At 39.4% G+C, this 17,653-nt stretch overlaps 1 protein-coding gene across 1 annotated transcript in view; it reads right to left on the bottom strand.

Moving 5' to 3' along the window:
* Positions 1-8,181: 8,181 nt before the first annotated feature.
* MYRFL (myelin regulatory factor like) overlaps positions 8,182-17,653 on the bottom strand; it is a 133,433-nt gene continuing 123,961 nt past the window's right edge. The window contains exons 20-25 of the mRNA XM_055096496.2: positions 16,045-16,107; positions 15,333-15,420; positions 12,773-12,847; positions 10,242-10,362; positions 9,861-9,935; positions 8,182-9,739 (exon numbers count right to left, since the gene is read on the bottom strand). Of these exons, the coding sequence (XP_054952471.1) occupies positions 9,653-9,739; positions 9,861-9,935; positions 10,242-10,362; positions 12,773-12,847; positions 15,333-15,420; positions 16,045-16,107 (509 nt within the window). The 3' untranslated portion in view covers positions 8,182-9,652. The remainder of the gene's footprint in view (positions 9,740-9,860; positions 9,936-10,241; positions 10,363-12,772; positions 12,848-15,332; positions 15,421-16,044; positions 16,108-17,653) is intronic.

Here is a 17,653-nt window from a genome sequence, read left to right as displayed (position 1 = left end):
TTCTTCATCCTTTTCTTTCTGGATCACTGCTATGTTTGATTTAAAACCATAAGTTAGTGCTGTTAAAACAAATCCTTAAAAATCAAGACTGGATATGTTTGTGATGCTCAAGAAAGTGAGACCATGTAATTTCGCATTGACAGAATAGTGCTGAGGAAACCACTTGCGATCTGAAGTGAAAAGTCTTGAGTTTAAAATCCTACAGTTGTCACCTCCTAGTTGTATAGCCTCAAACAAGCCGCTTATCCTAAATCTTATGTAAAATAGGAATAATAATAATTTCTGCCTCTCAGAAATATGAGGACCAAATGAGATACACTGTCTTTACTGAAAATGCTTATAATTTTCTTCCTTACTTACAAAATCTATCCACCACCACCAACCCTAGCCTGAAAGAGGTAGCCTTACCGACTACATTTCCCTGGCCACAGCTGCTTAAACCCCACATGGATAGCTGAGCAAGGTTAAACCAGTCAGATTCTCTTTCATAGGAATTGAAAACTTGAGATACTGAGTCATTTAGCCCTGGAGAACCAAGCTGGAAGTTAATGGAGACTTGGGGTCCAAGACTACATTTGAGGGTGGCCATGATGGTTGCAAGCAAATGAGCAAGCAGAACAGGTGGTCTGAAGAAAGAAGAATGAGGCAGCCTTGTAGAGAGAAGCAGGCAGATGTCATGTGGACTTCTAAAGAGAGAGATGGTGAGATTAGCCTCTAGTGACTGTCTAGTTCTCATGAAGCTCAGCTACACGTCCTACATTTGGTGTGCAATTCTTCTACATTCTTATATAATAAACCCACTGTTTGTTAGTTGCTTTGAGTTTTTGTTCCTTGCCAAAAATAAAAATAAAATAGGAGAGAGAAATAATTGTAGAACTGTAAAATGAAAGCACTATACAAATACAAGATGTCTTTGATATCCACTTAGGACTTAGTGGCCATTAGGGAATGGAGGAGAGGTAAATGGAGGGAAGCCATTAGGGAATGGAGGAGAGCCACCTTCCAAACCCTGAATGATAACCAAAAACCTCATAAATAAGGTATCAGCATTTGGAATCAGCCAGTTGGGCATCCTGCTTGCAAAGTGTTGAAAGAGTCTTCATAAGAGCCAGTATTCATCAGAACTCTTTTGGCAATGTGGCAAAATCCAAATTCAGCCTAACTAAAGAGAAATGGAAATGTGCAGTCCACCTAACTGCTAAGTCCATGGGGGACTTTCATGGGAATTTAAATGTAAATTTCTTATCTGGTTAAAGACCTGCCCTTCTCATATCATATCTTCTATTTTCATTTGTGTTGGCTTCATTCTCTGGCAGGCTGCCCACCATGATGGCAAGGTGGTTCTCAGAAGCTCCAGGCTTATTCTTGCCAGCTTAATAACGTCCACAGAGAGTACCTCTTTGCTTATGGTTTCAGTCAGACACCCAAGGATGAGTGTGACTGGCCTAACCTGGGTCATATGCTTACCCCTAAAGCAATCACTGTAGCCAAGGGAATGAAATATTGTCTTTGCCAAAGCCTGAGTCATGTGTTCTTCTCTGGAGCGATGGGATGGTATCAGCCTCACCTGATTCATAGAGACTGAGCACTACGGCATGAGAGTTCACTAAAGGAAAAATCAGGGTGCTGCTACCAAAAGAAGGGGAAAGGCATGCAGGGAGAACTTAGATTCTCCCAGCTCTTCCCACCATGAGCACCTGAGACTTAAAAATAGAAGTAAACTTTCTTTAGGAAGGAAAACTTTTTATTTATAAATGGGTGGAGTGACCAAAAGACTTGTGGCCCTTGCTCACTACACAAATTTTATCTCTATGGTAGCACAGAGAGACAGCAGTACCTGGGGATGAATCAGTCATTGTCCTCAGGCTCAGCCTCCCCACCCACAGTCTCATCGCCAGCTCACTGAGTCATCCCATGCTCCATCCAACATGTTTTGCTTTTCCCACAGTTTCCTTGAATCTCCTGGGACAGATGGCTGGCTTTTGGAGCTGAGGAAAGGAAGTGGTGTCTTTCAGAAATAAGAGTGCCTCTCCTGTTAGTAAAACTAACAGAAGAGCTGGCTTAAGATGGGAGAGGGTAGGAATTACTTTGCAGTTCCTGGTGCACTTAAAATCAGACTCTTTCTTATAAAAAACTGATTCATATGCAACATCTACCTTTCTCTATTTCTGTTTAACAAAAACCCCAAAACCCTTCTCATCCTTTTAGACCTAGATAGCTCAGATGCTTCTTCCTGCTTGTCTTCCCTTTCCTGCTTCCTCTTTCTCACTTACCTGAAAGGCAGAATTTATGACCCCTTTCCTGTTCTCTCCCAGCACAATGTCAATGCCACAACTCCAGTTTGGTATTGTGTGATGGCTGACTGTGTGGCTGCCTGGCTAGTCCATGATGCCTCAAAAAGGTCAGCAATGATGCCACGCTTCTGTTGTATCCTAGCACCTTGTATAAAGTCTGCACACCGAAAGTCCTCCATAAATGTTTTTTAAGTGAGCGAATGAGTGAGTGAGTGAGTGAGTGAGTGAAAATGAATAAACCATATTACAGAGCTCAGAGGCAGAAGGAATATGTGCAGGTTCATCTAGGCTGAAGTTTTTTTTGTGTGTCTGTGTGGTGGCGGGTGGGGGAGGTTGTTTGGTTTTTGTTTTTTACCTCCAAGAAGTGACTAAGAGCCTTTTTCTTTTTACATAACTTTGAGTAGCTTCTCTACTGTAGATAATTCCTGATACTTCTCCTGAAAACCAAGCGCGTCCACACTTAAAAGGAAAGGTTTCTTGGTAACTGAATACGATGACAGGCCCACGATCTTACAGCTCACATCAGGGCAAATACTACAGCAGCCTAATTGCTGACATATTGCATTCAATGTTTAGATATAATATGAAACATTCATTAAATGCTCTACAATTAACCTGAAACTAATTTAGATACTTATGCAGTTGCGCTGAACAGAATTAAATGCAGCAATATAAACATAAATAATGAATAATAAGCTGTAGTTGACTATCATGGTTCTGGAATCCTCTAACAGACAAATGATAAGCCATTTGATTTTTCTAGTTTCTATGGGAAGTCATTTAGAAGTGTTTTAAATGAGCTTGGGCAAGAGAACAATAACCTATTATTCCAAACAATAATAATAATATAATAATAATCCTGTTGTTTTAAATAGTAGCAATAAAAAAAGTCACAGTAACAGGGAGAGGAATTCAAATCTGTTTTAGTGTATCATCTTGCCATAGTCCCTGGTAAATAAGAGGAAAATATTTCTATTACCCACTTTTTGCTTAAAAAATGTTAATTGATCATCTACTATATGCTAAGTAACATGTTTTCCAGGTGAAGAAGACAGTAGCTAGAAATGTAAATAACTTACCCTAAGCATCATGGACTGAAACTCATTAAAATAAGAATTTCTAACATCTGATTTATTCATTCAAAATAATGTCTTCCCAGGGACCATTCTTAGTGACTTCTGTATTCATATAGCATCTTCCACTTTGCAAAGAGGTTTCATGTAAATATCTCATTTAGTGTTCACAAAAACCCTTAGTAGTAGTCAAAACTATTACAAATCCAATTTTGCAACTGGGAAAGTGAAACTCATAGAAGTTAAGTGAATTATCCACAACAACACCAATAACGAGTTATTGAGCCATTATTAGGCCCAAGTCTCCTGGCTCTGAGTTTAGTTCTCTTCCCAGTTATTTTTGAATTTAAACAGTGGGTCAGTCTGGTACAGCTAAAAATGTCTTGAGAACTCAGCTCTGGCAAAGACATGTTATCAGGAATCTTCCTAAAATAATGATCTCATTTTATATTTGTATGGCGCCATAAAGAAGTTGAAGGATTGGGACTGTGATCTTTGGCACTCATTTCTGCTCCAGTTATATATCTTAAGGGCTGAGAAAGACTTTCCCATTCACAGAATCCAGCCCCAAAAATGATGGGGTAGTATACTCAACACTGTTGGTAAATTGGAAGTCTCTGAAGCTGCACTTCTTCTTCAAGCTTTAAACAACCACTCAACAAAAGTTCACTAGATTCTTTTTTTTTTTTTTTTTTTTTTTGAGACAGAGTCTCGCTCTGTCACCCAGGTTGGAGTGCAGTGGTGCAGTCTCTGTTCACTGCAAGCTCCGCCTCCCGGGTTCACCCCATTCTCCTGCCTCAGCCTCCCACGTAGCTGGGACTACAGGCGCCCGCCATCACGCCTGGCTAATTTTTTGTATTTTTAGTAGAGACGGGGTTTCACCGTGTTAGCCAGGATGGTCTCGATCTCCTGACCTCGTGATCCGCCCGCCTCGGTCTCCCAAAGTGCTGGGATTACAGGCGTGAGCCACCCCGCCCGGCCTTCACTAGATTCTTAATCCTTGAATGCTTCCTAAGAGTTCAACTGGCTGTTTAGAATCACTCACAAAAATCAGTGACACATGTCCTTAAAGAAATGAAAGCCAAAACCCTTTTAGTTTTGCCAAGTGAAGATTCTACTGAAGTGTTTCTCAAATGGCGGTTGATATTTAGCATTCTCAAGTGAGTTGTTAAGCTCTGGCACAACAGAAGATGTAACATAGTGGCTGGTGATAGGAGACTCCACCCATCTAGGTCCCTCTGTTCTCTACCTAGTCTGTATTTTGACAAAATGGCCTCTAATTAATCTATCTGCTTAAGAAGTCTGAAGAAATAGCACTTTCTAGAGCCATTGGTGTGTTAGTGACTTTTCAGTGGGTCAATATCTGAGTTGGTGGTCTCTCACAACTCCAAAGAGGCATGAAGAGAGGAAACAAATCTCAATGGGGAAATTAAGTAATGGAGTTGAAAGGGATGAAACTTAGCACCAGAAAACCCGGCTCACCTCTTATCCTTGCTTAACCTCTCTGTGCCTGAGTTTCCTTAATTATATAATGGAGAAACATGAAAACTTCCCCTCACTCCCAACATCACAGTGTTGTGAAAATCAAATGAGACATCAGTGAAAATACTTGTAAACTGTTAAGATTGCTTTTATTTTTTGCTTTTCTTTTGAAGATTTTAGTTTCATCATTTAAATAATATATTGTTAAGAATCTGTCACTAATATTGAAATCCAAAAATTATATAGGAAAAATATATTAAAATAAAAACAGAGATCAGCCTGGCCAGCATGGTGAAACCCCATCTCTACTAAACATTCAAAAAATTAGCTGGGCATGGTGGTGCATGCCTGTAGTCCCAGCTATTCAGGAGGCTGAGGTGGGAGAATTGCTTGAACCCAGCAGGTGGAGGCTGCAGTGAGCTGAGATCACGCCACTGAACTCCAGCCTGGGCGACAGAGTGAGACTCCATCTCAAAAAATTAATTAATTAATAAAATAAAATAAAAACAGAAAAAGAGATGGGTTATGAGCACTATAAAGTGTTTTCAATTTTTAGATGCTGGAGGGTTGAACACATACATTCCAGTTATTTGTTGTAAGTGAATTTTTATGGTTCAATCGTTTAAAAAAATTTTGACAGAGCTTTCAAAATCTTGTTTGAGAAGCTTTATTAGAACTCATGAAAAAGTATTGTTAATTCTTTATGTTATATGATTATCTTAGAATACTCTCTAATATTTGGGGCTAACTAGATTGATATACAGAATCTGACCTTAAATAATTGTCAAAGCAGGGAACTAAGATACTTTGATGACCTGAAGTTAAATATAGTACCTATTTTTCATGCTTGAACTTATCCCTACGTTATTACAAATGGCACCTGGTAGCAGGATGTGATTTTTCAGCCCAGCTCTTATGAACCTTTTTCTGAGTTTTTAAAAAATAACCATTTTATTTTAGAGCAGTTTTAGATTTACAGAAAAATTGCAAAGATAATTGTACACAGAGTTCCCATCAACCTCACACCCAGTTTCCCCTATTGTTAACATCTCACATGAGTGTGGTATATTTGTCACAATTAATGAGACAATATTGATAAATTATTATTAACTCAAGTCCATGCTTTACTTAATACTTCTTTCAGATTTCCTTAGTTTTTACCTAATGTCCTTTTCCAGTTCCAAGATCCCATCCAGGACACCACATTACATTTAATCATCATGTCACCTTAAGCTCCTCTCGGCTGTGACAGTTTCTCACTTTCCTTGTTTTTTTTTTTTGTTGTTGTTGTTGTTTTTGTTTTTTTTGTTTTTTTGTTTTGAGACTGAGTTTCGCTCTTGTTGCCCAGACTGAAGTGCGATGGCATGACCTCGGCTCATTGCAACCTCCACCTCCCAGGTTCAAGCGTTTCTCCTGCTTCAGGCTCCCGAGTAGCTGGGATTACAGGCACGCGCCACCACGCCTGGCTTATTTTGTATTTTTAGTAGAGACAGGGTTTCTCCGTGTGGGTCAGGCTGGTCTGGAACTCCTGACCTCAGGTGATCTGCCCACCTTGGCCTCCTAACGTTCTGGGATTACAAGCGTGAGCCACCGTTCCCAGCCCAACTTTCCTTGTTTTTGATGACCTTGATTGACACTTGAAGAATGCTCATCAGATATTTTGTAGAATACCCCTCAGTTGGGATTTGTCTGGTGTTTTTCTCATGATTAGCATTGGGTTATAAGTTTCTGGGAGGAGACTGTTACAGACACTTTAATTTACTTGATTTTGAGGGTATTCCAGTAGAGAGTAGAAAATTCTCTGGCATAAAAGGAAAGTCTTGTGGCCTGAAGCAGTGTGGTCCACAGTGAATATCTCACAGCTGGAAAAGTGCTGCAAATACAAAGAGAATCTTCCAGCAAAGTCTGTTCTCCCAATAGACCTAACTAATCCCAACATGTCACAGGTTGCCATAGATCTATTCACTATCTTAAATCCTTCCTTTCTGAAGGCTTTCAACACAATTTCCTATAGAAGTTTTTCTGTAGGAAAATACTTCCAGTCTTTTAATGGAATTTAATGAGAAAATGACACTCATTTTATAGAAATCCCTTTATAGGCAATATTTCTGAACTACATTAGATATCTGAAACCCACCATATTATCCCAAGCTTAAGTGCATAAATAAGAACGTGGGATTTATGTGCCAAAAAGATCACTTGTAATTCTGCAGCTGACAAACATTCCTTTACTAGGAGAAGAGTCAAATTAATGGAATCTCTCCCACATCAACCACTTAGGATCCCATTTTTAAATGGTGCTACAACTACAGTATCTAGACCTAAGTCATGCTAGGACAGGCTGACACTACAGCTTAGGAGAACCAAGTTTGAATCTGAGTCTAAGAAAATAGAGGGATCCTGAAATGCTCCTCCCGAGAATTTAACTACTTTATTCCATTTTCTACAAAAGTTATGCTATTAGTATTAATAAAAGGGAAAATAATTTTCCAAATATAGGGGGCCAAGTGCAGTGGTTCAGGCCTGTAATCCCAACACTTTGGGAGGCCAAGGAAGGAGGGGATCACTTGAGACCAGGAGTTTGAGATGAGACTGTACAACATAGTGAGACCCTGTCTCTATTAAAAAAAAAAAAAAAAGTTAGCTGGGCATTGGTGGCATGTACCTGTCATCTTAGCTACTTGGGAGGCTGAGGTAAAAGGATTTCTTGAGCCTAGGAGTTCAAGGCTGCAGTGAGATATGATCACTCCACTATACTCCAACCAGGAAAACAGAGTGAGACCATGTTTCTAAAAAAAAAAATACAAATAAATTTAAAAGAAAAAATATAAACATTATATGATATACATATATATGGTTCTGTCTACAATTTAGGTTTTTTTATTTTGTTTTGTTTTTTTAAGATGGAGTTTCACTCTTGTTGCCCAGGCTGGAGTGCAATGGCGTGATCTTGGCTCACTGCCTCCTGGGTTCAAGCAATTCTCCTGCCTCAGCCTCCCAAGTAGCTGGGATTACAGGCACCCACCACCACGCCTGGCTAATTTTTGTATTTTTAGTAGAGACGGGGTTCCACCATCTTGGCCAGGCTGGTCTTGAACTCCTGACCTCAGGTGATCCACCCGCCTTGGCCTCCCTAAATGCTGGGATTACAGGTGTGTAATCCCACTGCATGCGGCCTACAATTTAGTTTTTATAGTTGTTGAAAATGCCTTGATGTATGCGTATTTACTCAATCCCTTTATAATCCCACTGTAATCTTTATAATTTTTCTGTTCTATGAAGATATAACAATAACAGCTCACATTTATTTAGAACGTGTTCTATGGAGATATAACAATAACACCTCACCTTTATTTAGAACCTATCATCTGTGCTCTACATACATTATCTCATTTAATCCTGTCTGTGGCAAATATTCACTATCTTCTATAAGTGAAGAAATTGCAACTTACGGAAATTAGATACCTTGCCTAAAGATACACGGATAAAATCATGATTTGAACTCAAGACTAAGCTAAGACCATCTAGCTTCAGAATCTCAGCTCTTAATAACTGGGTAAACAACCTTTGTGTTAATATGTTTATTTTAAAATGCCTTCTGTGAGAGCAAGAACCATATCTTTTCTTAATTGTTGGGGTCTCACAATTAATTTCCATCCATATGGCGCATATTTAATAATAGCTGAAAATAAGGAAGAGGATGTTTTATTGCTGCTGATTACCTCTGTGACGCTAAAAAAAATTAAATTTCTTATCCTAATTGACCCAGAGACCAACAATGAGATAAGGCAAAGCCAGCCATTCAGCGTCCCTGTTACCTGGAACTACAGTGATGGTGGCTTGGATCTCCATTTTCTAAAAAACAGTGTATAAATAGAAAATTTGAGGTATAAGACCAGCAGATGAGGAGATAATTGCCATCCAAATGATGATAGTTTGTTACTCACAGTCCCCAAGACAAGGGGGCATGGCATGGCAGAGGGAGCCACCCGGGGAACCAGGACTGTTCCCAGGGCGAACAGTCAGGAGGCAGAGGGAGAAGGAGGAACTGCAGACATGACCCTTTATTGTGGTAATCTGAGGGAAGGAACAGGTGAGGCAGAGTAAGCAGGCTTAGGACTGGCTAGTTTGATTCATTTCAGTGCGCTCTGGGGTATAGGAGTTTCCATCTTTTCAAGGGGGCATATCCTACCCACACAGTTTAGTGTCCATCAAGCATTGCAAAGCAGAGTTGCAATTATTTCTCTTAAATCCATTTGATTAACAAACTACATTCTGTACTCTAGTGTATGTGTTTATACAATACACACACACACACAGGACAATTTGCCTAAATGTGAGCTCAGTATCAGATACCACCCCCCACAACTCCTCCACATACCATATCACACATTCTCAAGAGTCTATGTTTAGTGGGCCGAAGTCGACATGGCCCTTTTGGTTTTTTTCAAAAGCTTTAAAATACATTAAAACAAAATAGAGGCTAGACCTCCTTATTTTGAGCTCACAACTTCCTTAATACCAGAAATAGTATTTTTAAATTCAACAGAACTGTTTGCTCCAGGAAATGTTTTCTTCATAGTCATGGCAAAATCAAACATCACATTATTTCAAGTTTCAGCAAACATTTTATTCTCCTCATTAATGTCTCAAAACTGTTGGAAGCTAAAGCCTGAAAAAGTCCTTCAGCAATAAACGTAAATGTTTTACGAAGAAGAAAAAAGAAGTTGCAAGAGGATGTTCATTTCTGTTAAATGAATTCCTGAGTGTTTTTCTTTGGTAAAGTCCCCAAACTTGAACAAATTAGGCACAGCGTCGATAGAAGTAAAAGAAGTAATCGGTGAAGAATATCCCAGCAAAATAAGGATCAGTTGAACAGTCAGCTAAATCCTGTCAGAAAAGGAGAAAAAAAAGAGGAAGATTAATGTAAAAATTAACTGTGGTTAAAGTGATTTTTTTTTAATTGCTCAATTTCTTTCTCACTGAAAAGAAAAAGAAAAAGCAAGCTTACCGGTGCAGCTACACGGAAATGGAACATGCTGTCAGAAAATGGGGCTACAGGGAGGCTCCAAATGTGCTGATATCCCTAAATAATGAATAAAAGAGGATCCATTTCGTACACACATTTGACAGTCAGTAGGAAAGAGTACAGGCTGAAAAAGCATTTCCTCAATGACTGTAGGAGAAGTATCGGGATCACAGCTTTTGATGGGTGTTGCTAGAACAGTCCTAGCAACAGAACAGAAGTTGCCTTAGAAGGCAACTTCATAAGGACACAAGGAAGAGGCTGAGCCAAGCCCTGTGACTAGGGTTGGCCAGGGAGGGAAAACACTGGCAATTCGCTCAATGTATCCCTCTCTCAGCGGGGTAGAGAGGAGGCAGAAAACATTACCTGTGTCATCTCCTGGGAGATTTCTCTGTGGCTTTCCATCCCTTTGGTTCCCCTTTTACTATGGAAACATATATTTCCAAGGGTGAATTTGCACTGGAAGACTATCAATGGCTCTGTTGTGCTTCAAGAGACAAAGAAAAGAAAGAGCACATGAAAAAGCAGTTACCAGCTTCTACTAGGATACATCTTGATAAGAGGAGGATCTAATGGGAACGTAACTTGGAAATCCATTCAAAGTTCACAATAGGCATTGTATCACACGAAGCTCACTGATGCCAATAGGCCAGCTCACATCTCATTACTACAAAAAGAAACCCAATCTCAGATAGCTATCGAAATAGTATATGATGGTTTCTTTTTTTCTTTCTTTTCTTTTTATTTTATTTTTTTATAGAGACAAGGTCTCGCTATGTTGCCCAGGCTGGTTCCAACTCCTGGGCTCAAGCAACCCTAACGCCTCAGCCGCCCAAAGTGCTGGGATTACAGACGTTAGCCTGGCTGTGTATGATAGTTTTTAAAACCTAATCTTATGACTTACTTATGTCATCTCACATCAAAACTTATCTCCATATGTATTTTTTATAATTTTTGGATATATTCCTTCTCTTTCGACTGGCACTGAGTTTGCATTTATATGAAGCTTTCAGGATTTTTGATTTTGCAAATTCCGGGTCTAGGCAGATATTGTTTAAAATAAAACGGCAAATAAATACAGGTAGGAGTTTGGGAGTGAGTCCTATCAGAAATCACTAGATTTTAAAGCTATCAGAGTTGAAAGTCTGCAAGAAAGTACGGTTCTTCTTCTCTGGAGGTTGGCCCATTAATCATCATCAAGGGGATGAGATCTATTTGTCTTTGGGAACAATCCTTTTGCACAAGTTGGGGCAACCTACAATTTCAGTTGAGTATATATGTTATTTTTAAGTCATCCATTTTACAAAAAATGGTTTGTAAACTAAAAGTCCTGATTTAGCAGCTCAAGGTGATCTGCCACTTCAGGGGATATAGCATATAACCTTACTTCCTTCCACTACAAGCTAGAGATGAATAAGAAAATGTTATTCCAGGTTACTCAAGGAGTGCTAGATAATAGTACTTTCAGTTTATAAGAATAGTACATTTAGCTTTTGCTCTGCCTTGAAATATGGTAGGTTCTGAGTCACAAAATATTAGCTGCTTAAAAGAAACCTTTCCAAGGCAAGCAGTTGGGTTGAGTGACATTGGTTCCTCACAGAGGCAAAGTTGATGAAAAAAAGAGTATGAAGCCTGAATAAGACAGAGGAAGAGGCAGAAGGCGTGCGGTGAAGGGTGGAGGAGGAAAACAGAGCTGGGCAAGCAGAGGGAGAGGGGGGAGGACAGAGGGAAGGGAAAGAGTGATAGAAAAGGAAGGGAAGAAGAAAGGAAACGTGGAGGGGGATGGAAAGGAGAGACTAAAATCAGGAGACACAAAAAACCATTTTTTATCTTCATGGAAAGTAGCTCATTGCACAATTTTTTAGTGGAAAGTCTTTAAGTGCCATAATCATTTAAAATATCTGATAAGAATAGGTTAAGTTAGAGTTTTGTGATTTAGGAGGAAAGGTAGTCCTAATAAAAGCTACCATTTATTGTGTGCTTACTGTGTGTCAGGAAAGGGCAGTGTCCTTACATGTCTCATCTCACTGGGGAGTCAGGACAAGACAGTGATGGCTGAGAGGGTGGACTGAATTTGAAGCCCAGCTCCATCACTTACTACCTGTGATTTTCAGAATGTGTGTGTGTGTTTTTTTTTTTTATGTGTCCTGAAACTCTAAACCCAAGGGTCCCAATCTCAAAAATATAAACAACTAAGAAAAAACAACCAACCTGGGAGGGTTGCTGTGAGGATTTTACGACCCAGTATTAAAGTCTGTCATATAGTCTGTGCTCAGCAAATGGCAGTTATTAATTTCACCATTATTAATAATTCTCACAGCAGCTCTATGTGCTATGGTGTAATGTAATACTTATATTACAGATAAAGAAACAGTAGCTCAAAGAAGATAAGTGGCTTGTCCAAGATCACAGAATTAGTAAGTGACAGAATCCTTGGACCCTGGTCTGTCCAATTCCAAACTCTGGTTCCTTTTTTTTTTTTTTTTTGCTGTCTTTTGGAAAATAGGAGTGGTGTCTGCATTAACATTGCTACTGGGAGCTGTGCATCTTCCCATCGGGGGGCATGTTATTACTCTTGTTCCCATTCCAATTCTCTCTCACCAAGTGAGAAAGTCGGGGGAAGTCTATAGCTTATGAGCATCAAACCAAAATCACTCCCACTTTGTAGGAATGGGTATAGAGGTTAGAGCCCTTCTATTCCCTGAAGAAAGCCTGGATGATCACAGCCCTCATTTTGAAAACCTTTCCCTCAAATAGGCCACCTCTCAAACCATCATTAGTTAACACAAACTGATAGTTTTCTGCCTCTTAACGACTGACCAAATTGTGAAGTAAATCCAGACTTCATATTCAACTAATGATAAAAATGAAATTGTTTTTTACAGCCATGCACTTACTTTATTTCCAGAGAGAACTTGACATTGGTGGGTGTGTGTTTATTAACAGGAATATTATAATTATAATTTCCAGATCTAATTATGGAAAAAAAATAAAACCACAAATCAAAATATGCAGGAAAGTCTTCGAAGGCCTTTTTGCTACTCATTATATACCATAAAAACTGTGAAATATTATATAGTAAATAATAAATATAGAAAACTGAGTTCAACCTGGTATCATTTTTTTGTTTTTAGGATATACCTGTCAAATTCAGAGTGATCTCTTTCAGGTCTTAATATAAAATATACCATAAAAAGTTATAGTTTTTTAGAACACACAGAAAAAAACAATGATGGAAAGTCAAATCCTAGACCAAGAAATGGCTTTTTCACACAGGAAATGACTTTAGTCCCCTTTAAAGAGACACAGATTTCTGAAGACAAATGAGGCAAAGCCTCAAACTAATAATGCCCCTAGAATAATAAATACATTTTTTCTACCCTAAATCACTCCCTTTTGAGCAACACTAGGAGGAAGTATCAGGTACTTTTAGAATCTGAATCTGCTAAAATTATTATAATTCTAATTACCATTTAGTAATGGAGAAGACTGCAAGACAAGTGCTTATACATAGATTCCCCCCACACCTTTAAGAGAGATACTTGGATAAAAGGGAAATTCCTTTGATTCGTATTGTAACGAAAAACTCCAGCAAAAAGACATATTGTCTCTAAAACAAGTTCTCCTTATTACCTGACCATCCCTTGAATTACATGGAAAAACAACTTAAAATCAGATCGATGGGAAAAAGAGTCAGTCATTTTATTTTTAAGTAATGCTAAACTAAGTTGCTAAAAAGGTAAAAAGCAAAAGTAAAGGAAATGGAAAGATCTTGCATTTTGCACTGGATAGGTATATTACAACAAAACGAAACATTATACATCTTGAATATACACAATTTTTGCTTGCCAATTATACCTCAATACAGCTGAAAAAAATAAGAGTGCAACTTGCACACCAAATTGAGAACAGTGTTATTTCAGTGAATCAATGTACTTTTTAAAATAGAAAGATCTGCATTGGGATCAGGAGCAGTTTGTTTGACTAGGGGAAACTTAGATAAATGGAATTCATTTCCTAAGATGTCTCTCCCATTATCTGCATGCTTCACAGCAACCCAACTCAGTTTTGAAAGTATCCCCATCTTATAGCTGAAAAATGGGTATTTGGGGAGAATAAACATCTTGTCAAAGTTCTAGGACTTGAACTTGAATCATCTGACTCTTCACTAGGTCATCTTACCACATCAATTAATAGCTGTATCTGCCACTAATAGGTGATCTTAGGCAAACTTTTTCAAGTTTAACTGAAATTTAACTACAAAACACGGATACATTATACCAACTTCATGGGGATTTTGTGAGAATTCAATGAGATAATGAATATAGAGGTCATAAACAAATCATAAAGCACCATACATGTTATTTTTATAACTCACAGCCATCAACTTGAAGCCCAGGTTATATCAGGTTGGAAAAGAAATGAGTCTGAAAACCCACAGGATTTGTGACACTAGTTCAAATTACAGGCCTTGCCTTTAATCTAGCAGGTGCCTAAGAAACAGTTATCAAATTAAGAAAAATAACTCTCCCATTCTGCGCACGTGTGTGTGTGTGTGTGTGTGTGTGTGTGTGTCTGTCCAGGTTGCACTTTGTCATCCAGGCTGGAGTACAGTAGTGCAAACACACAGCTTACTGCAGCCTCGACCTCCTGGGCTCAAAAGATCCTCCCACCAATTAGCTGGGACCACAGGTGTGTGCCATCATGCCTAGCTAATTTTTTGTTTGTTTGTTTGTTTGGAGAGACAGGATCTCATCATGTTGCCCAGGCTGGTCTTGACCTTTAACTCGGCTCAAGCAGTCCTCCTGCCTCAGCCTCCCAAAGTGCTGAAACTACAGGCGTGAGCCACCACGCCCAGCCCTCTCCATTCTTAATCCCTACAACTGGCACACTGTACTCTTTGAAGCAACTTGCACCCTCTGCTTCTAGATGTATCATTACCTTGATACAGGTGATAAGGCATACACTGGAGATGGATGTCCCGATAACTTTTGCCATATCTGATTTTTTCCTCCTATCTGAAAAGCTAAGTTATATTTTTTCAGCAATTAAAATGATATCCCTTGTTATTAAAATATACAAATGTCAGCTCACTTGTAACTTGGAGCCATCAGCAACAATGTCTTTCTTGTCCATAAAATTAACTGGCAGCTCTGTGCCCCTGATATGTACCCTCAGAGAGTCAGCAACAGAGCTGCTCCCTAGGCTTTCTGCTTTGGACCCATCCATTAAACCAGGAGACTGGAATCACTAGGGCCGTGGCTTATTGACATTTGCTAATACCAACTGTTTTATGAGTCTTTCTCCCACCATGTAATAAAGATGTTTTCACTTAAGGAGCAATGTAAGCACACATTGATTTTATCATGTAGCTTTAGCTTCCACTGCAGTCTTAAAAACCCAGAGCCATGGGTAAATTCCAGAAACAACCAGGGTACGCTGGGGAGGCTTACCTACCTGCACTGGAGGCTTTGAATGCAATACTGATGATCTATTATTTGCTGGATTTCCATAATCTGAATAGAACTGATGGTTGTATCAATCCCTGAATTGAGAAGAAATAGACAAAAGAAAATAAACTCTTCTGAAAGGAAAAAGAATATTTTATTCCAGCCACAGTCCTCAAATTACAGAATGGGAAGTAAGAGTTTCCCAGGTAAAGAGATTCCATTTGTATTCAAATGGAAAACAAACAGGAGGAAAAGGAAGGGGAGAAGGCTTTTTGGGGGGTTATAGTACCTATTAGAAAAACTAATAAAAACTCAGGCTCCAATAAACATCCCCTATAACATTCAAAAGAATTTCTGGACCATGGAAGTCCTACTAAATCAAAATTTATTGAAAATGGAGGTGCAACATGAAATGCAATCTGTTTCAGAAAACAGAAGACAAACTAAAAATGTAGTCAGAATAGAAGAGGGCAGGAAGTTCAAATAAATTATGAACATCCATGGAGATCAACCACAACTTGTCTGACAGTGAGTGACCATTTCTAATGCCTCATTAGTGGTTAGGGTGGCATCGATTTTAACACACAGTCCCATGGATATGCATGGCAGGCAGGCTGCAGCCTTTGTCCCTGCTCCTCACTCCAGCAATGCTTTTACAACTTGTTAGTTGGCCTGGCCCCACAAAGCCAAAGAATAATGTCACTTAAATGTCAACTTACAGTCACTCTCCCAGTCAGGGCCGCTAAGTGCATTTCTTGCCAAAACTGATTTGCTTTTGTCTTCTGAAAAGGAAACAAGTCTGTCAATCTTGAAGGCTTGTTCAGGAGAAGAGAGGAAACCCCATGTGTGACCTAGTTCATCTCTGTGAGTTGAGTGTTCCCCTACCCTTTCTGTCTCCCATCCTTCAACCCATCTAATCTCTATCCTGTTTCTTATAGATCTAGTTTATTCTCCTCCTTCTGCAAGAAGTCATCTGTTATGGACTAAATTGGGTCCCCTTCCCAGCTACCAAATTCAAATGCATATAGTGAAGCCTTATCCCCCAGTACCTCAGAATGTGACTGCTTGTTGATAGGGCCTTTAAAGCAGTGATTAAGTTAAAAATAGGCTGTCAGGGTGGGTTCTAATACAATCTGACCTGTGTCCGTGTAAGAGCAGAAGATTAGGAGCCAGGCATGGTGGCTCACGCCTGTAATCCCAGCACTCTGGGAGGCCAAGGCGGGCAGATCACTTGAGGTTGGGAGTTCAAGACCAGCCTGGCCAACATGGTGAAACCCCGTCTCTACTAAAAAATATAAAATTAGCCAGGCATGGTGGTGCATGCCTCTAATCCCAGCTACTCGGGAGGCTGAGGCAGGAGAATCACTTGAACCTGGGAGGCGGAGGTTGTGGTGAGCCGCGATTGCGCCATTGCACTCCAGCCTGGACAACAAGAGTGAAACTCCATCTCAAAAAAAAAAAAAAAAAAAGCAGGTTAGGACACACAGGGAGACCCTAGGGCTACGTGTGCACAGAGGAAAGACCATCTGAAGACACAGCAAGTTGACAGTCATCTGCAGACCAAGGAGAGAAGCCTCAGAAGAAATCAGACCTGCTGACACCTTGGTCTTGGACTTCCAGCCACCAGAACTGTGAGAAAATAATTATCTGTGGTTTAAGCCACCCAGTCAGTGGTATTCTGTTACGACGGCGAAGTGGACTAAGAAACCATCCCCAACTAGGTCTGCAGCTCAGAGATCCCTCCTTTCCAATGCCATAGCACTTATTACTGAACCATCAATGCAGTCATCAATCAGTGATATATCTGTCACCATACTGAAGGGCATATTACCTCTGTATTATTACTTAACTTTTCATGTATTTTTGCCTTTCCTGACAATTCCAGAATAGGGAATGTCTACTAATATTCTTTGAATCCTCTGTAACCCCTGGCATAATGTCTTGCTCAATCTATGAAAACCGTCTTTCTTTGATTAATGACAAGCTAATGATAGTTTTATTTCCTATCTAGTTTGTGAATGAACATTGTTAATTGAAATTATTATCTTTAGATTATCTGGATTCTTTTTTATCCATCTTAATATTGCTATCTCAGAATCACACACGCTAATGTAAAAAAAGAAATAAATAACCAAGGAATCTCTGTTTGAACACCTCCAGTGACAAGGGACTCACTGCCCATTCTTCTGCTGGGCAATGCTAAATAGCAGTTTTCCCTTTTACTGAGCTAGCATCTGCCTTCCTGTTGATCTTCTTTTGATCCTGATATTACTTCTTGAGTGAGTATAACAGGCCCTAAAGTCAACTTCTCTGCTCAACTGAAGCCTG

The sequence above is a fragment of the Pan paniscus genome, chromosome 10 (genome assembly GCF_029289425.2).
Source record: "Pan paniscus chromosome 10, NHGRI_mPanPan1-v2.0_pri, whole genome shotgun sequence".
In the NCBI taxonomy this organism is placed as follows: domain Eukaryota; kingdom Metazoa; phylum Chordata; class Mammalia; order Primates; family Hominidae; genus Pan; species Pan paniscus.
Note: the sequence above shows the minus strand (reverse complement) of the source record. Positions and strands in the feature narration are given on the sequence as shown.